This window comes from Seriola lalandi, unplaced genomic scaffold (assembly GCF_002814215.2).
Source record: "Seriola lalandi dorsalis isolate HSWRI2012SDOR001 ecotype SW California unplaced genomic scaffold, Sedor1 jcf7180002054954, whole genome shotgun sequence".
Lineage (NCBI taxonomy): Eukaryota > Metazoa > Chordata > Actinopteri > Carangiformes > Carangidae > Seriola > Seriola lalandi.
In genome coordinates this window covers 321939-342835 of record NW_019525505.1, presented here as the reverse complement: position 1 = coordinate 342835, position 20897 = coordinate 321939, and the positions used below count along the sequence as shown (strand labels likewise).

The 20897-nt window shown below is 42.3% G+C and overlaps 1 protein-coding gene across 1 annotated transcript in view; it reads right to left on the bottom strand.

The window, feature by feature from the left end:
* The window catches only part of LOC111645618 (gamma-aminobutyric acid type B receptor subunit 1-like), a 72841-nt gene continuing 51944 nt past the window's right edge, over positions 1–20897 (bottom strand). Inside the window, exons 12-18 of the mRNA XM_023394874.2 lie at positions 19513–19629; positions 16658–16765; positions 15597–15690; positions 15270–15397; positions 4840–4968; positions 3532–3675; positions 1–2887 (exon numbers count right to left, since the gene is read on the bottom strand). Of these exons, the coding sequence (XP_023250642.1) occupies positions 2600–2887; positions 3532–3675; positions 4840–4968; positions 15270–15397; positions 15597–15690; positions 16658–16765; positions 19513–19629 (1008 nt within the window). The 3' untranslated portion in view covers positions 1–2599. The remainder of the gene's footprint in view (positions 2888–3531; positions 3676–4839; positions 4969–15269; positions 15398–15596; positions 15691–16657; positions 16766–19512; positions 19630–20897) is intronic.

Below are 20897 nucleotides of genomic sequence, written 5' to 3'. Positions count from 1 at the left end.
TGTACTTCAATGCACCAGTTTAATATCTTTCTCATACAGCAATCGAGGTTAAATATTACAAACCAACAGATTCCAAGCAGCTGGACTACTGCATTGAATTTTCTGGTGTTTATCCGTCTTCTCCAGAAGAAAATGAAACACCCAGACAAAACGTTAAACACATGAAGGTGTTTCAATGAATGCTTTTAGTTAAATGTAATTCACAGTCAATGACAGCAGCTTATCTTTCTCTTCAGCCCTGAATCCAAAGGCCTGGGTTCATCCACAGTGAGGGGGTTTCTCATGAACACAGAATTATGTACAATGCGTCAGTCTCCCTGAACGGAGACTGGTATCGATATAAAAACCACCATCAAACACTTCACAAGAAGAGCTACAGTGACAAAGCTCATCATGTCATGGATACAACCAATAAGTCAGTCATCAACTTTCACCACTTGTCATGAAGTCCGTGTGTTCGTCCAGCCTATTAAAACAATATCGTAAGGTACAGATATGATAAATGCTGTGTCACAATATCAGATCAGAAAAGCAGTTTCTCATTTCTAGTTTATTTTGGCGGCTAAAAATGACAAATGTGGCTAAAAGATTTCATCAGGGTTTTCTGATTCATGATATGATCTCATGATGAGATGACTCACTGATAATGACTTTAAAGTGTTTCTAACTGACTTGTTTGACAATGAGGCATCTTGAATCTGCGCTTGAAGGCTACATACATGATATCATGCTAAAAGATGCAGGCTAAATCTATACAAACACCATGTATAAAAAAACACTCCCTTCTTAATACTTTGTATGGAAAATATCGCTCTTAATAAACGCAGCAAAGGTAAGCATGTTTGGCTAACTAGCTTACTAGTAATGTAGCGTTACATCCAAGGTTAAGTGTATTTGCTAACAGTAACTTTCGGCGAGATGCAAAAATTCATTTTGACTGCCCAGACAAGGACGCTGTTGAAGTTAGTGGGCACTCTGACGTAGATGCAACTAGCAAGTTTGTTCAGACTGCTTGGTCTTACAAACTTAATCTAAAGGGCAAATGAAACTGACATGTCAACCGGTATCTTTGTGCCAGCTGACTACAAGTAGTGTATATGTAAGCCACATGAAATCGTTTAAATTATCGACATTAACGTTACCGCATCAAGTTGTCAACATGTTCTGCATGCTAGGGCGCTAGTTAGCATGAAATTCCCTTCCTATTATCTCAAAATACATTATAGGCTACACTTCATCAGCTCACCTGGAACACCTACAGTGTCAAACACATTTGTCCATGTGCTATTATTTTTTATTTAAGTCCCTGTGAGCAAACAGGGACACGTCGTAAAGGAGGGAAACCCACCACCGCAATTATCAACTTCTCCTCTGTTGCGCTCGTGAACAAATACTTGATGGGAAACAATTAAACAGTTGTGTTCTCTAGAGTGGAGCACTAGGGAATGCTCTTACTCTGATTGGTTGCTGCCGAACCGTGTCATAGCTCATTACCATAAAGTTGTCTGGACCTCGCCTCGCCATGACATGCACACTGCACAGGGCGCGCCGCTAAGGGGCATGCTGCTGCTCCATGCCAAGAGACATAGACATAGAAAATGACTGACTTCCTGTCACTTTGATGTTCTCGCTGCTTTTCGGTCTGAACGTACAGTGAGAGTCATTTGTTAATTTGAGGGGTTGCATTCAGGACTGCAATATACAATGTGGCGGCCGGTCCTGGATGCAGCTATATCAAAGTTTAGGCTAATGTTAGCAGCTTTTAGTGCAGGTTTATCCGAGATAGCAGGAGACACCAAACTCCCTGGATAGTTTTCATCCTCAAGGCCTTTTCCCCTGTAGCAGTAAAACATAGTGGTTATAGTGACCTATAAATTATATCTATGTTAGAAAAAAATAACTGTTTGATTTCATATTTTCTGTATAATACTGCACAATAATCCTTGGGCTTACTAGCTAACCTGCTCCCTTATTTCCATGTCTTCTTACATGGATCATCAGTTGGTGGAGATACAGACTTTTTTAGCCGCAGTGTTTTAGCACAGTGACATGTATGTATCCATCATGTGCATATGATGTTCTCATCTTCAACAAGCTCATGGATGTAACGTTAATGCTAACTTGATTAGAAAATAAATCGTTAAATAAAGTCAGCTGCCAAAAATGAGAAGCTGCTTTTGTCTCACCATTGACTGATGGTGAATCTGCCACCATTACTCTATGTGCAGTGTTACAATGGAGAAACCTGACAGGTTGTAGCTGCAGCTGACTGACTGAAGGGTTGATTCTGAGCCATTTTTCTTCTCAAACTCTGAATGGCACATGATGAACCACTGGCAGATGACAGAGGCAACATTTTATAATAAACAATGTAATGTATCTACAGCAGAAAAATAAGGTTGATCAGATCTGAAGGAGGGACAGAGGTGGAGATGTCAAGCCTCACTGGTCATCCTCCAGCCTCTGCTGATTAGTGGTATGAGTTTTGGAGTCAGACTCTGATTTATTCTCAAACAGGGTTTTGAACTTCATTTTCTCCATCTCCATGTAGCAATTATCGTCACTACTGCCCCCACCTCACTTGCTGTTCACCACCACCTCACTTGTAGAGCAGCTGTAACCGGCTGGTGTGGCAGTTATTTCTGCTAATCTTGCTGTCCGGCTGGTAGAGGCTGGATGAGTTGGCAAAGGACGGAGGGACAGGGTGGGGGTCAGAGGTGGGGGCGGGGTATCCTGGAGGAGGGGCAAGGGACCTGGGGTCGCTGTGGGGGATGCTGAGAGGCGGGGGGCTGTGGTTCTGATTGGTGACAGTGGAGGCTCTTCTCCTCGATCGCAGGGCCTGTCGCTCAGATAGCTGGTTCCTCAGCTCCGACACACGCTCTTCTTTCTACGGAGACAGATGGGAACAATGACTCACTGATCAACTGATCAACACACTGTTTCATTTGACAGGAGCTGTCTGGAAACACTGAACCATGGGGATGAGCAAGCTCCCAGACTGCTGTCAGGTTAAATATATGGCTTATCCACTTCACAAGAAAACATTTGCTCACATTCATCTAGTGGATCCCATTTAGTCTCATATACCCAGATTGTGAGATATTTCTCTCTGAGATAGCAAAATAAATCTGGCTCATACTTTCTTCTGGCCCATATGCAGCATGATTGTCAGATGCTACTTCCACATCTGGACCAATTCTAGCGTGCACACAGAAAATCTTCCGGTTGTCAGTCAAAACCAGAGAATATATGGGCCAGACTTCACACATAACAACAGAAGTACAGGGACTTGAATGTGTGCAAAGTAAAGTTTTTTCTTGACCTTCAACATTTGACAAAAAACAAACATAGTCTTCCAGAACGTCTTTCAACCATCTTACGGGATTCCTCAGTCGAAAGCGTTTGCTAGGTTGTCTTGGAGACGCCTCAGCTGTGACAAGAACTGAGCTAACTCTGTCTGCTGAGGAAGGCTGTGATATGAGGTTTGAAAGCTCTGGAATAAAAAAGAAAAAGAAAAAAGACACGTCTGACCTCCTGGATGATCTTCTGCAGCTCCTTGTTCTCTCTCTCCAGCTGTCTGGACTTTTCCTCGTCATTGTTGTTGGTGGAGGAGCCGGTCTTCATGGTCTCCTGGGCGTCCGACTGCCACTCCCCACGCGTGATCAGACGCCGCATCTGTAGATCACACACACACGTTTTCCTTAGTATACTACAGGAGTTCATCAGGGCTCACTTTTCAGGCTGTGCCCTTTAGAGCAGGAATCATGGTTTTTCTTTGAACCTCAGTCCCGTGAAAAATCAGGTTGGGTATTTTATCAATTCCAAAATGGTGAAAGAGGTCAGAAAATGTCTAGAAAACAAAAAATACCCAAATGGTACCACTTCACAATAACACTACAATTATAAAAGATTTATAAATGGTTTATAATTCGGTCATTAATTATGTTGTTAACACTTCATAAATCATAAATAAACAATTATAAACAAGTTGTTTATAGGTGTAAGGTTTATTCATTTACACAAATGAGTCTCTCCTGATTGAAATAAAATTGAATTGAAGTGAATTGTGATTAGAATGAGGACGGCTGCTGAGAACATGTCAAGATGTCAACAACACTGCCACGGCCTCAGAGGAGGAATCTGCTTTGATATGATCATGTGATCTGCCATAATTTGATCTGTCAAATGAAACTTTCTGACCATTAAGATGCTGAAGCTGGTTCATTGACAGTAACTGAACAAACATGTGATGAAGCAGCAGCTACAGATGCTGATGATGGAGAAAACAAAGAAAGCTCAGTAACTAATGAGATCTGAGGCTGAACAGTACAGAGACATGTGGGCTCACTATTTGGCAAGCAGCAGGTCACTGTTGGCCTTTATATCTAATGTGTTATAACAGCTTATAAATGACTTATAAAGTGTTAACAAGCTCATTAAAAAAACAGTTATTAACCATCCATGAATACTTTATAAGGGGGGTCTTACTGTGAAGTGGTACCTTACACCTTTAACTATCAAATATGGATGTAGTGTTTGCGTGTCCACATTCTTTTGGCCGAGAAAACTTTCCTCTCTGCAAAATATTGAACAGTCAAAATGGTTTCCAGAGGAGTGGATCGATACACACGGATTCAGCCGGCGCTGACAGAGACCCGAGCAGGAATTGATGCTGACGCAGCACGGCAGATCCATCCCACAGGTCATTATGTGATCTATTACACCGGCCCACATGACTTAGATCACCGATGAAAGGCAATTCATTACGTCTGACACTTAAACTGCTGCTGTAATCTGCAGGGAGGAGATGACGAGAGCGGGACAGCGCAGGTTTTTTACCTTGGGGACGAACAGAACCACCAGCGTGATGTAGACCGAGAAGACGATGGCCAGGGAGGCGAAGGCGAAAGAGGCGTCCTGCTGGGAGGACAGGATCATGGTGACCGGCGCCGTGATCATACACAGCACCTGAGGAAACAACATGTTTAGGTCTTTCATTACAGAAGAAGAAACACGTGGACTTATAATAAATAAATGAATACAGTTTCCCCCGCAGAGTGAGCTGACCTGTCAGTATCTGGGCTGTAGCTGAGGGAATTCTGGGAAAAAAAGCTTCAGCCCCTCTATTCATGTCTTCTTTCAGTTATAGAAAGTAAATACTGTATTTCCTTATTTTTGTCACAAAGAACTGTTTGTTTATCCAGAGAATTCAAGGATATAAATTTAGGGTTCAAAACACTGGACAAAAAACCTGCTAAGACCCGCTAACATCAGGCTTTTGTTAGCAATGTGAAAGGGTACGATCAGCTTCCACTTCCTGGTCACATGACTCTGCAGTAGACTCAGGTATTTATGTATTTATCCTTCCTCCTTTTAGGGTGTTTAAAAGAACTTGCTAACTTTGGTGCAAAACAGGAGTTAGACACCTTTTTGGCTGGAACTCCTGCAAGTCAGTGAGTGAGAGATGAAGTTACACCATTGGTCGGTCGAGCATTGGACTTTTCCCATTGGCTGTTGCTCCTTCAAAAATGATTACGTGTGAAGAGTTTTTATGACATCATCAGGCGGCGTTTACAGTGGATCCACAACACAATCAGATACTGTGCTTCCTCTAAATGGGGGCGGGGCCTTATTCACCTCACCTGCAGAAGGTAACAGGTCTGTATTTCTAAGGTTATATCGATAAACCAGGTTTATACATCGTCCACGCTAAAGTTCATGTCTGACATACATGTGTGGGAACATGATGACATTTCTCACTTTCAGTTTGACCTCCTAATAAAGTGGTTTAGATTACAGCTGAAACGATTAGTGCATCAATAAATGTGTTGATCAACTGAGAATTAACCAGATACTATACAAATAGAGATCTGACACTACAACACTCATCATCATTATTATTATTATTGTTATTGCTATTATTATTATTATTATTATCATTGATAATACCATTACCTATGGGTTATACTATTACTATTTTGACTGTCAGCTACAGCTTTAGTTTAGAGGCTTCCAATCGTCTGACTGCTCATGCTTCTTGACCTGTTGAACATAATGTGACTGTGCTCACTGTTACCATGGAGATCATGACAAAAAAACTATGAGAGAATATCTTGTAAAGACTCTCCTGGGAATTGTTATTTAAAGGTAAAGCTTTAGACAGAACCATCAATGACCTTCAGCTGAACCATGCTGCCCTCTAGTGGTTCTTCTTGTGCATGCATCTATATTATTTTCTATCACCAGCATTATGCTTCTTTATTTTCTAGTTTTGTTTAATTGATATTTACTTACTATAGCGTTATCTAACCATGCAAACAGTTTTTGTTTATTTGAAATATCTCCTTCCTGACACAATGGAGGCTAATGGCATTTAATTAGTGGTAGCCACAGCACCTTATCAGTAAAATATAGAACACAGGTCTAGTTGTTTTTAGACATTAGACATTTTAATGAGGTCAAACAACGTTTTTAATAATAGATTTCATATTCACCCAAAGTACCAGGCTGATGTATGAAGACGAAAACTACAGACATTCTCTGTATAACTTAATAACAAAACAAAATTATTTTGGTTTTGTAAACACACGACACAATTTCAGTTGTTATTGTTTTTTTTTCTTATAAAGCCTCGCTTTTATTTTTCTATCAGTTAATGAAAATGTTTTTTCACATCTAGTCTTCATTATTTGGTTAGCTCTAGTTAACGGTTACCGTGACACTGATCACACTGTGAGGGAACTACCTCTCCTCCCAGCCACCAGCTACTAACACACACACAGACAGGTGTGTGTGCAACACTGTACAGCATCAACAACTACTGTGTTGTTATGTTGTCCCTGCTTTATTCTGTTGGTAATAGTGCAGCAGATGAACTTGTATATGGAAGGTTATTGTGCATTTTGTGACTAAAGCATGAAACTTTCTCCAGTGTTTCTATAAACCATGAAGTTTCTATTCAGATGTGGAGACATTTCAGATCTGACCTCCGGGACAGAACAGAGCTCCTTGGAGTAATGAGTGCGGTCCAGACCAAACTAGCATGTTAGCTTCTGATTATATCAGAATATATGTTGAAGTCAATGACCTCTCAAGTTCACCAGAGGTCAGATATAAATTGCCCTCATGTCTGAAATAAAGCCTTGGGGTATGTAGAATATATGCTGAAGCTTTCATGCTTTAGTCATAAAATGCACAGTTGGTTTGCATGTGTGCTCCACTAATAAACAGCAGCAGCTTTTTGATTTATGGATCTTCATATTGCTAAATAAAGTCTGCGGGCTCCTGCTGTGTTCTGGTGTCTCTACTCTTTTGTCCCTTTTATAGAAGGTAGGCTAAAGAAGAGATACACCTCTGTATAATGTAACACAGCTCAACAGCTCCACATTCTACATCCTCCACAATGATCACACAGTTGAATCAACAACTTAGTTTCAGGTGTTCCTAATAAACTGCCAACTGAATGTGTATTGTAATTTTACCAGTTGTGTCCACAGGCAGCAAAGAGCCTGGCTGGAATTTATTGGTTAATTTCGATGCACCTGCTCATCTGGGAGCGGTGTAATGAAACACCAATACACACCTGTAGCCTCAAGATGATCTTTAATTTAATAGTTTTATCATATGTTATTGTAATCACCATATTTCAACCCCACTTTAACATTGTAACACAAGTCATTTTACTGCTACTTTAGTCAAATTTCTTTTCAGTAACAGTATTTAAAAGTGAATTTTCCAGTTCTCTTTCCACCCCTCTTCATTTGTCTTCATGAGAATCAGAGGACGAACAGGAGTGAGAGAGAGGTGGCGGCGAGACAGGAGAAAGAAGGAGAGAGAGAGATGATGCAGGGAGGAGATGAATCAGACAGAGCGAGCGAGGGCGGAGGAGTGAGGGACGGAGCGACTGAGCACGGCATCAGATAAAACAGCAGAGAGGTGGAGGTGAAGGTGGAAATCGATGTATATTGATCAACAGTCAGTCATCTCTGTGCAGAAGCTGAAAAAATCCCATCCACCCCAGCAGCAGCCGCATTTTCTCTGCTGTGTCATTACTTACACACAGCGACGCACAAAACACAATCCTGCCCTCCGCTCACACACAACTCGTCTGATTCATTTCAGCCACCTCACTGGAACAAATTGCATTTCTGTGCACCGGGGTCTCCGGAGGGAGAGCGAACCGCTGTCATTCACCTGGAGACAGACTGTTTCCACACCAGTGTTAATTTCATGAATGAAAACTGTGATGAAAAATATTTTTCACCATAAAAAGGCAGACAAAAAGGAACCTTTGAAAATCAGGGCCATGATGAAATGTATTACGTTTTTGATCAGTGAATCCAAATGAAACAATAAAGATCTCCGAATCAGTAAAGCAGTTTGTTCAGAGGATGAATTAGTCGTTTGACCTGCTGCACTTGGAAGAGTCCTGTTCCCGGAGGAGACAGAATCATGGGATAAATTCATCTACAATCCAATGAGCAGCAACAAAACAGCTGAGACAGTCTACGGAACCGTGCAGGCAGCACGCATGAAGCTAAGCTCATGGTGGAGGTAACATGAATGTTACCTTCAGTCAGCTGCTGTCAGGAGGAGTGAGTAAGTTCCAGGATTAATGCGGGTCCATCTAAACCGTCCTCTAGAGTCCTCTACAGTACTGATGTTATCTGACCAGACAGCGTCTCCGCTCTAACTAAACCCACGAAATGAACAGTCAACAGGTGAGTGACTCCAGCTTGTGAAGGACTCACTGCTCCACAGAGAAAAGCACAGGTAGCTGCAGTAAAGCCAGGTGATGATAAGTGGCGCAGCCTCCAAATGCACTGAAGACATAAAGGTTAAAGCATAGCCACAACAGAGAGAAAACTACAGACAGATAGTTATTTAGATGACTTCTACGAAACTGCAGGGACAGAGACAATAGTGAGTACCATAGGTTTGTAACAATATAGCAAGGAAGGCAACATTATCCGGCGTAACATTTTGAAGTATGCATCCAACCAAATAAATCCACTGTGCTAGCAAACTTGTGTTTTTGGTCTTTGTGGCTATAAAATCTGGGGTGGTGGAATTAATGGGGCAGATACGTCTGTCACTACTGACTGAAAAAAACACCCTCCCAGACAAAAATAAGATAAAATATATACGATGTCAAACAAAAAGAATGAGGTGAAACTAAGGAGCAATTTAGACTAATTAACTATTTTAGTACTGCTAAAGTAAAAAGGAATAACCTGCTAAACTTGCGGTATAGCGCAGTGGTTACCAATCTTTGGGCAGGGGCCAAAGGTAATACAAGTGGGCCAACATATAATTTGCAAAACAGGATGTTTTAAAACAATTAAGGTCACTGTGATAAGACAATGATAAGAAATTTTATGTTGTTGCTGGCTGGACCACATCATATACTATCTCATTCTGATTGTGCACTAACAGATCACATCCACTGCAACAACTGGAGAGCCAAAATGGATAACTGGTTAGGAAGGTGAGAGGAAGAGGAAGAGAAAATTACCATTCAAATAAAAAGTGCTCTAAATAGGGTTGCCACCTGTCCTGGTTTTTCCCAGGATTGTTCTCTTCTTTGAGCGACTGTCCCGGAAAATTAATATTCTTTCCCAGAACACGAATTGTCCCAGTTTTTGTGAAAACACTGTTAGAGTTTCATAGTTTCAAATAAAACATTTGTTTCTTTCTACTGCTTTTCTGTTTTCTTTCTGGTTATGTCTAATTCTGTGTCTGTAAACATATGAAAACGGGATCAACAGCGGATGGCAGGAAGAGTGTTAGCCGGGCCTGACCTCTACTACAAGTCTCAAAATAAACCTTCAGTTTATTCTGTTTATGAGGTGAAATGGGGGGAAGCGATGGACGAGCAGGATGTAGCAACAAAATCAGGCGAAAAAATGTTTCAAAATAAAATCTCCAGGTTGCTTTAACAGCATCACCGCAGCAGTCTTTGCAGCTTGGTTGCATGCATAAACTGTACTGCTAACTGCTAACTAATTATTTAACCCTCCTTTGATCGCTAGCATCACCATTCTCTCTCTGTCTCTCTCACGCTCTCTCTCTCTCTCTCTCTCACCCAATACGCACACAACCTATGTACTGATCTATTCCTGAAGGAGCTGCTCTACTCCTGTAACAATATTCTGTCTCAAACTTCATCAATCAGTGTAATTTACTTGTATAGTTGCTACTGCTGCGTCTTAATGCGCAAGTCTAGCTTCCACACATGTGCATGATACTGCAAAATCATGACTGATCTCAGAACAGTAGTAGCTGAGTCAAGGACAGACTGTCAAGCTCCAGTCCCTGTCAACGGGACGTGGTCACAACCTAACCTAACCCTCCAAAAATGACAGAAACTTTAGAAACATTATTGAACTTCAATACCTTTACTGTACAAAATGATTGATGTGAGTTTGACACTTGAAGACTGTTCTTACATTCTTCTGCTGAAAGTTTCTCTGAAATGAAATATATTTACATATTTATAGATTCTGATAAATTGATACATGATGTATCTTAAAATATGTCTTTTTTATTTATATTAAGAAAATAATTTACTTTCATGTCATTTGTGTAATTTTGTTTTTTTTTTTCTTATCAGAAAGTCAAGCTATTTGTTTATAGGCATCAAATCACTCAATGGCCTTTGTGCCCTAAAACTCTTTGTGTCACCAAAGGCCAAACTGCCTTGTCCCTAATATGATGAAATTCCTGGGCTGTCTCTATCCAATCATGTGGTTCCACTCTATCGATTACAAGTCAAGTTTCAAATCTGAGTCAGTCATCAAGTCATCAATAGTTCTGAGACATGTGACCAGGTAAAAACTTGAGACTTGAAAGTTTTTGTTCACAGCAGCAGGTTCTCGTGAATTAACTTCGACAGGGTCTAAGTCCAGATGTCCAGTCTATAGCTTTGGTTGTGCAGAGACATGTTTTGTCATTTTCCTTTGATGATATCTCGCCATGCAGATATTTTTGGTTTTTATTTGTCCAGGATTTGAATTCAGTTTCCTGATGTCCACTCCAATACAGTAGAGGGGGGACACTATTTGGTTTTCCACAGTGAAAACAGATTTTATTGGAATTACATTCTCTAGTCCCTCAAATGAATTATGGGCCATTTCCTGTTCCACAATGAGCAAACAGCAGCTTTTTTATCCACAACATGTAGTAGATCCCAGAAATAGATCCTGGAGCTAACCAGGAGACAGCAGACAGCAGCTCTGGGATCAAACTAATTTGTTTTAAAGAGAGAGGGTAATCTGACAGACCAAAGAAGAAGAGAGGAAACACAGCAACCAACACATACACATTTTTTTCCCTGTACCAATTTGCATTTCACCCACTCAGTTTAGGCTTAAATTGGGTTCAGTGCATAATGGATAATCCTCCGAGATGAATTAAAATACGACAACGGGAATAAAATTCACAAAATCAGCCGTGCTGGAGATGGCGTTGATTAAAAAGCCACTTTGAGTGTGTGTGTGTGTGTGTGTGTGTGTGTGTGTGTGTGTGTGTGTGTGTGGCATTTGCAACCAGCAGTAGATGCCTCACTCGTCTTTTAAATTGTCATGCAGAGCAGAATACTTTACAATCCGTCAAGTGAAATGTGGTTGCAGTGAAAGAACTTGTTGTTCTTCAACACACATTTAAAACCTGAACAGTTGACTACTTCATGCGTCTGTGTGAGAGAGCCCACGGGCCAGCCAATTATAGACACAGAGAGCAGCGCTGTCTTTAAAGAACACTTGAGGGGAGGATGTCAGAGTTATTCACAATGGGCAGATGAAAATCCTTTAGAAACCTGGTCACAGTCACACCTCATCTGCCTGCACTTTCAAACACACTGAAGCCCAAAAGCGGATATCATGAGCCGCTTTTAACTTATCACAGACGTGTCATGTTTCAGTCTGAAGCATGTGTGAGTACAGACTGGAAGTCAAGCAGTACGTTTCATTGAGAGGTTCATCCTGTAAAAGACGAGCCCATACGTCGTCTGTGCAGCAGCTTATTATGACCCGTAGTTATGTTTTGTTGCTAGGTGATATCTCGTGGCCATAGTAATTATGACAGGGGCAAAGGAGGAGGTCAGGTGATGTTAATGGAGGTTAAGGTTGACGGACGGGTCAACGAAACACAGGTATGAAACTAATGTGAAACCAGCTGTTTATGTTGTTGTGTAATTTTAAGGCAGTAACCAAAACCCAAACCACAACCTTTCCTAAACCTAACAAAGCCATGACTGTTTATTACTTTAACCATGGCGATGAAGGTCAAATACGCCGCTTTCGAGGTCTCATCCTTTAGAGGCTGCATCTGAAGACTGGTTGCAACACAGCGGTGTGACTAGACTCTCCCATTTCAAAGTTTCCTTCAAATGCATCCTTCATTTCCTGGACACTGAAGGTTCGAACAAGTGGTTCCTTCATAGTCCAACCTATCTTCGATGTGATGCTATGTGATTCTATGGATGCTACGTGATGCTATAGATGCTATGTAATACTTTGTGATGCTATGTGATGCCACATGATGCTATGTGATGCTACTTGATGCTGTATGATGCTATGTGAAGCTACGTGATGCTATGTAATGCTAGTTGATGATATCTTGATGCTGTGTGATGCTATGTGAAGCTATGTGATGCTATGTGATGCTATGTAATGATATGTGATGCTACGTGATGCTGTATGAAGCTACGTGATGCTATGTGAAGCTAAATGATGCTATGTGAAGCCACGCGATGCTATGTGATGCTACTTCATGTTACGTGAAGCTAGGTGATGCTATGTGAAGCTACGTGAATCTATGTGAAGCTACATGATGCTATGTGAAGCTTCTTGATGCTTTGTGATGCTATGTGAAGCCACGCAATGCTATGTGATGCTACTTCATGCTATGTGAAGCTACATGATGCTATAGGTATGTGCACTAAAATAATGCAATGCTATTGTCAGCTAATTGTAAGTGCAGCAGAAAGAGCTGGTAGAAGAAGAATTTGTGTATGTGGAACACAGATGTGAACATGTGTCTGTGAGGACTTCTGACATGTGACTTCATTCCTGATGATGAGGACACATCACAGCCCTGTCACTTCAGGTCTCTGCGGTTTCTGCAGAGCCTAATGCAGAATGTGAGAATGTGGTGGCGTCGTCATTAAGGACACACACACTGGGCTGCAGAGCCCACCGGCCGGCTCCGCCCTCATTTAAGACAGCGTATTATGCTGTAGGTGAGTCTTGCCACCGAGGACGGCAGATCTTCCTCAGCAGAGCGTGAAACAAAGGAGGAGAGGTCAAAGAAGAAGTCCTCGCGCCTGCTGAGAGAGTCTCTGCTGCTGAAGGATTGGAAGTGAAAGACCAAGTCTGCAGACTAACACAGAGCCTGCAGAGAGGCACAGTACTGACAAACACATTAGTCTGGCTGCCAACAGCGACAGCCACAAACACACACACACTAATCAGCCTTTTCATATGGAACCTATATATAGACAGGCTGGCCAGGCACAGAGTTACAGTCCACAGGAACATTTTGCTTTCAGATTTATTTCTCAGATTACTCTGAAATGGTGCATTCAATGTCCTGTGCCAGTGGTGAATGAATGCTGTTGTACGAGTCACCTTTCAGTAAGTTGAGGTATAAATCCATGTTTAATGGTCCCTCTACATCTCCCACAGCAGCGTCTGGAGGAAACTCAAACCTTCATCCCCAGTACGATGTGAAACTTATGTGAAGTGTTTTATCAGTGAATGCAGCCCTGCTCACACACGAGGATAATCATGAGCGACGTGCAGTCTACTTTAAAGGACCAGTCAACTAATTTACACATAAAGCCTGATGATGTCATCATGTTGTCTCACCGTGCACTTGAAAGTTCAGCTTACAGCATGGATCTGATAAGAAGATGATTTTGGGCCGATTCTGTCTTAGCTGATAATTCTACCTTAAAATGGTTTAAAGGTCCCATATTGAGGCTCAGAGCCTCCTGTCTTCTGATTGGCTCACTGATCTGTTGTTACTAGGCTCTAAAGAGAAGCCTGAGAGAGGAGATGTAAAACTACACTGAGATGGTTTTTGGTTCTTAAAGCTACAAATATATCTTCTTATGGATCAACACTTCAAATAAAACACAGGAGAAGAGGGAAATATGGGACCTTTAATGTGTGCACTGTTTGCTGAGCATTATGGGACTTGTCCGATCCAGTGTTTTTTTGAACCTTGACCCACACTACTTGTAAAAATAATGTCAGCCTCTGGATCACTGACTTTGATCACTCTTTTTAAATGATAAAAGTCTCCAAAACAGACAGAGAATAGACCTATTCATGTCATATTGACAGCACGCTAGGAACATCACATAAAACTGACACCTTCCACTATAGTTTCAATGTCTCTCTGAATCTGAATATGACCCTGACATGAAACTAGAATCACCTCCTCACAGTTGTTTCCTCCACCAATCAGGAAATATGGTCACAGTCTTCCCTTCCGGAGTTACAGCACTGAGTAATGGCTAGAAGTGTTTTTGTAACATTATGATGTCAAAGTGAAGTTGACCTTTGACACTTTTGATATAAAATGTCATCACTTAATATTATCCTGTTAGACATTTCGGTTTGTGTCATAATTAGCGAATGAATTTGTGAGTTATGGCCAAGAATGTGTTTTGTGAGGTCACAATGATCTTGACCTTTGACCTTTGACCACCAAATTCTAATCAGTTAACCCTTGAGTCCAATTGAATGTTTGTGCCAAATCTGAAAGAGTTCCCTCGAGGTGTTACTGAGATATCACGTTCATGAGAATGGGACGAACAACCTGAAAACACACTGCCTCTGGCTCTGACTGTCTCCGGTGTGGGGACATTAAAATATAAATATATTTTTGCACCATTTTGGAAGCTGCATGTGGAGACAGTGGCATTTGAGTGACATTTTCGGTCAAAAATAAATAAGAAATTCATTTATAATCAAAAGAAATCCAACAGTTGAGTCGCCTGCAAACTAGAACAGCAGAGCTGGCAGTCGCAGCGACGCAGCAGAGGAAGAAACCTCAGGCGTTCTGTGTGAGTTCACCTCTCGTCTGGAACAATTTCAGGTAAAGGCCGAGTTTCTACCTCCTTTCCAATTATTCAATATACTTATTGATATTATTACTGATATTTTATGTTATTTTTTAAATTTTTTTTTAAGAGGGTTGGGCAATCTGACAATTCGAAACAACACACACACACACACACACACACAACTAAGCGTACTCACAGCAACATTATAGATGGCCATGCCCACAGCCCGGTGGTCGTTGATCTTCTCTGTGGAGATGGACTTTGTCTCGTAGGCCAGGAAGATGCCGAGCAGCAGCAGTAAGCCTTTGTAACCGTACACCACGCCTGCAGACGCGTAAAAAGAAAAACATACCAAAATATTGCAATATGATATTGCAGCGAACTTCTAACAAGACTTGCTTCAGAAGGTTATCAAATTAAAGACACTCATCAGGTGTTCACTGGTGTTGTGTTACGCAGGAAGAAAGATGCAGAGAGACAGATGAAGGACAGAAACAGTGCTGCAGGTTGGTGCTCCACTCACCCAGCCAGGTGTTCATCTTCTCTGAGCTGCAGTGCTCCAGTAAAGGCTGAATCAAAACATCCAGGTCTCCTTTGGGGGCTTCTCTGGTGAATTTCTGCACCCAGGTGAAAAGCAGTGATGCAGTACAACGTCAACAAACATATGAGATCAAATCCGTTTAAAGGTCTCCTGTGCTTTACTGTATGTGTTGATCCATAAGAAGATATATTTGTGGTTTTAAGAACCAAAAACCATCTCAGTGTAGTTTTACATCTCCTCTCTCAGGCTTCTCTCTGGAGCTCTAGTAGCAACAGCTCAGTGAGCCAATCAGAGTAGAGGAGGGTCTGAGCCTCTCTTCTGATTGGCTGAGTGTTTTCTGAGTGATCCATTAAAAATATAGCAGCTTTCAGGTAAAAACACTCAGAGAAACCAAATCCTGCCAGGTTGGATGGTGGGTCCAGGTGGGCGGGGCTTGGGGCGTGGCTGAGAGAGGTGAATGCTTTTTCATTTTTATGTCTGAAAAGGCGTAAAATGAAAACAACTGATTATGTAATTAGTTAAAAAAAAAAAAGAAAATACATTTTGAACAATTTTGATAAACGAATTGTTTGAGTCATTGCAAAAGCAAAAATGCTAAATATTCGCAAGGTCCAATACATGACTTAAACTTAAACTTGAATTTTCAAAATGGATTGTTGCATTTGAAATGAATCATAATTAAAACAACATTTAATTTAAATTAAATGGCGTGAGAGAAGCCTGACATTACAGAAATGTTTATTAGAAATGTGCTAAAGTTAAAATTCCGATTCAAATGTTTAGGTTGCACCAAACTACCAATTTCCTCATCAGGATTTTTTATTGTGTCATACATCATGCACAGAAAAAATGTAAATCCAAATTTCACCCCGTTTCATACAGCCCGAGCTTCCATTCTCGTCTTCTACTTGTTTTATTGCTTATACAGTTTCTTCCCAGTTAACCTGACGTTATTCAGACGCAGCACATCCAGAAGTAGATATGAAGCGCATCTTTTAAAAGGGATTTAAAATGATTTTGTCCAAATGAATGGATGATCATACCTCCACTGTGATGTGCAGAGGATCCACGATCTGCCAGATCATGAGTGACAGGACGTCGATGCCGAGCAGAACGCCAACGGTAGCGTAAAGTTTCCACGGTTCCAGGTGCTGCTGGGAAACAGGGGGGGTGGTGGTCACTACGGCTGCACGGAGAGGGATCAGGAAAAGGCGCAAATCCTCTTTTTCTGATTTTGTGAGGGAGGGATTTATGAAGCCATAAATAGACTTGCCTAAAGCTGGACGAGAAAACAATGATCCATCACTAACTGAGGCCAATCCAATCTGCCCTCAGAGCACTGGGCCATGACAGGAGGAGAGACAAAGAGACCATACTGATGAGAGCGCACAGTAAATAACGCTCTTCCTTTATGTATTCAGCCCCAGAGACAGACACATTTTGCAGGAACAGCTCCAACACTATAAAGTGCTTATTGATTTTGTTGCATTATTCCACTAGATCAAAGCTTTGGGGCTTTTCAGCTGGAGCGAGTATGAAAACAGATACAGAGGCAGCGGTGGGATCTGATCCGTCTCCACCACCAAACAATGATCTGCACTGTTCATCCAAACAATCACAGCTGCAGCTACAGCACTTATCCTCATCCCGCAGCTCATACCCCCTCCATCTCACTCCTTTGACAGCGAGTGTAACTTGGCAACAGTTGAGCATCCTGCATCAGGAAATATCTTCTATGCATCTACTTCTTATTGACTTTAAATAGGCTCTTGCTGTCCTACTTACTACTTCTACAGAATCCTCTCCATTCTCCGGGCGTGCTCGTCCTTCTTATGAAGCACTGCATCAGCCCAGGGGCTTCACAGTGGAACTAATGAGTATCTCTAAGAAATGTTTAGTGCCAGTCCAGGAAGCAGCATGTCCTTTATGTAACAGTAAGTGGAGATTAAGATGTGGGACCATGACCAAGTTCTTCCCCCTGAACTTGACCCCCTTCACCTCGGCCCTGGTTGGGACTGGATGGGACAGTCTCAGATACCCCTCACTGAGAAGTTTAGGGGAGCAGCTGTGCATTGCTCTTCATCCCGGGCGGGATGGGTTCACCTGACGTACATCTGTAAATCACACCTTTCAGTCCTCATCCCTGGCGCCATTTTGTTCATAGAACCTGTGCGCATATGGTCCCACTTATGTGTCAGTTTCTGACTTCTTATCCCCCAGCATGACCCCACCCATCCCCCAACCATAAAGCCGGGGTTTATATTTACCAGTAGAGGTCAGCAGCAGTCCCTCTGCGGATGTATTGTGCTTTAATTAGGGCCAGAGCACCGACTGGTGCTGCTGGAACTGTTCTGTTTATTATTATTCCTGAATGAAAGTGGCCTTAAGGGTCCAAACATGCTCAAAAACTCTGACTGAAACTTTGCACATGCGTCAGGCCTGTTGAAAATGTACGTATTTTATGAGTCTTGCACAAAAGCACGACGAAATGGCTCGATAGCACCACCTAGAAAATTTCAACGAAGTGGCGCCTCGTCCTGTGTTTACTTACATGTGTGAAATTCGGTAAGTACATGCAACATGCCAAGGACTACAAAAAAAGCCTCTTGCACCAATACCCTTAACGAAACAGGAAGTCAGCCATTTTGAATTTACTCAGCTATTTTGGTGTCATTTTTGCGTCGTCATACTCGTCAAACTGCTCCTGGAGAATTGACATTATATTTGGTCGGTCTAATCTTAAGACCTTTGCAATGCTAAATTGCAAAGCTTTTGAGTTTTTGTTGGAGGACCGGCGGTGGCGGCACAGCGAATTTCAATGTTTCGCCACCAAACATGAAGTTGTGATAACTCCAGCACATATTGTCCAAACTGCCCCAAACTCTATATGATTGAAAAGAGTCTAAATGCATCTCATGCTAATATTCAATTATAATCATAGCACCCCTTGAAGTGAGAGGAAATGCCATGTTTTACAATTTGATGTGCTCCGCCAGCAGGTTGACCACACCCACCTCAAAGCTGGTCTAAAGGATCAAGACCTCGATGATGCCTCAATGTGAAAGCTGTGGCCATGGTGAATTTCAATGTTTCACCATTAAACAGAAAGTTGTTATAACTCAGATATACATTGATACACTGAACACATCTGCAAAGTAATAAGATGTCATTGAACTGAAAACTGGAATATACAGGAATTACTTGATACTTGATATACAGGAACATAATGTAGGTTGGCGGCAGCCCTGAGGTTCACGACAGGGCGAGGGCCCGCATCACGCTGTTTGCAGCTTTAATTATATTCTGTTTGTATGCTGTTTACCTGCTGTGATAGAGATGGCAGTGGATGTTTGAATTACAGCAGCATCTCCTCCGCCCTCAGAAGCCAGGCTACAGCGGCTGCAGTCAAAGTGAGCTCAAACAGTTTTGACACCACCCTTGATACAATAATCCTGCCTGATGGTCCCTCACCAGCCAAGAATACTCATACACACTCAGCAACGGGCTGCGGCAGGAGCGTCCGCCTGATCCGACGTCTCCTCTCACATACAGGAGAGTGGGGGTGGGGGCGTGGCTGGGGGTGGGGTGGCGAGGAGAGGCCTTCCACCACTGGGATCAACTGGAGTTCACTGGCCAGGCAGCACCACAAATCGATGCTATACAGCGCTCAAAGCCGAGCAGCGGGCCGACCGCCCCGCTGCGGGAAGCAGGGCGGACAATAAATGTACAGAGATAACACTCGCCCGGGGAATACATCATCTCTCACCGTGGAGGCTGCCCTTGAGGGGAACAATGATTGTAAAGCCTAATCTCTCCCCCCCCCGCCGGGCTTGACAATGGACTTAATCGTTCACCCCCAGTACCTAAATCCACAGCTTCAGGTCCCTGTTACTCTTACCTTCCTCTTATCCTTCTTCTCATCCTTCTTGGTGAAGACGGTGTGGACCCACCAGATCTTGGTGAACATGCTGCCGTACGCGAGGCTGAATCCCAGACCCAGCAGCCACAGGCGAAACTAGCAGAGAGGAAAAGAGATGAAAGACTTGGTAATTAAACTGACTAATATATCAAACAGATTAATCAGAGCAGCTCCTGAGTCATTAACCATCAGCCTTGTTTAATAGCCTTTCAAAAATGACCTTCAAAGCCCTCCTCTGAGGCGTCTGTCTCTCACCCTGTCCCGGCGCACAGCTACATGTCTGTCACTGGGTCAGACAAGAGTCACACAACTGACAACAGGACAGGGAAGAGCTATGATTAAAGGACAGAGAGGGGATTTAAGACGGAGCTTAGCTGAGACACAAACTGAAAACTACAGAATATGTCTGGGGTTTGAATCATCTGTCGTCCGGTCTGACTCTGAGTACACACCTCAACATCATACAGAACACAGCTCTGCCATTTTAATGTGGAAAAGTTATAGATTATAACTTTAATACACCAAACAGCAATTTGTGGTTTAAGGTGGAACTCCTGCTGTGTCTGCTGAATGTGCCAGATGTTTGCAACAGCTGCCATAAGCCAACAACTTGAAATCTTAACAGTGTATCAGGACTTTACTTCTGTGAGTTTTATTGTCTTCTCTCCCCTGGTTATGAAAATTGCTTAAAGAAGCTTTAAAGTTCCATATTTTCCTCTTCTCCTGTGTTTTATTTGAAGTGTTGATCCATAAGAAGATATATTTGTGGTTTTAAGAACCAAAAATTATCTCAGTGTAGTTTTACTTCTCCTCTCTCAGGCTTCTCTCTGGAGCTCTAGTAGCAACAGCTCAGTGAGCCAATCAGAAGAGAGGAGGCTCTGAGCCTCTCTTCTGATTTCAGGTAAACACTCAGAGAAACCAAATCCTGCAGGGTGGGATGGTGGGTCCAAGTGGGCGTGGCTGAGAACGGTGACAGCTTTGTTGTGACATCACAAAGTTCCAGAAGTCCTGACGGCTGGTTTTAAGGCTCAGTTTCTGAATACAGGCTGTGTGCAGTTCTCTGTGGACTGAGCGCTTTGATACTTTCACAGTATTAATATAGAACCTAGACCTGCTTTATAATCAAACAACACATGGACAGAGACCTTTAGACTGTACAGACCTTTTAAATATACTCTGGACCTCCTTTTGCTCATTTCACAAAGCTCAACAAACGTCTCCTCTACACAGGAGCTCACCAACAGCAGCGTCCTCCATCTTACAGTGTGTATCAGTTGCTGTGGAGACGGCGGCTGTGATATGTCAGTTAGCTGACAGGCTGTCAACACCTCTAAACAGTATATTACCCCCGTACCCCCCCCACC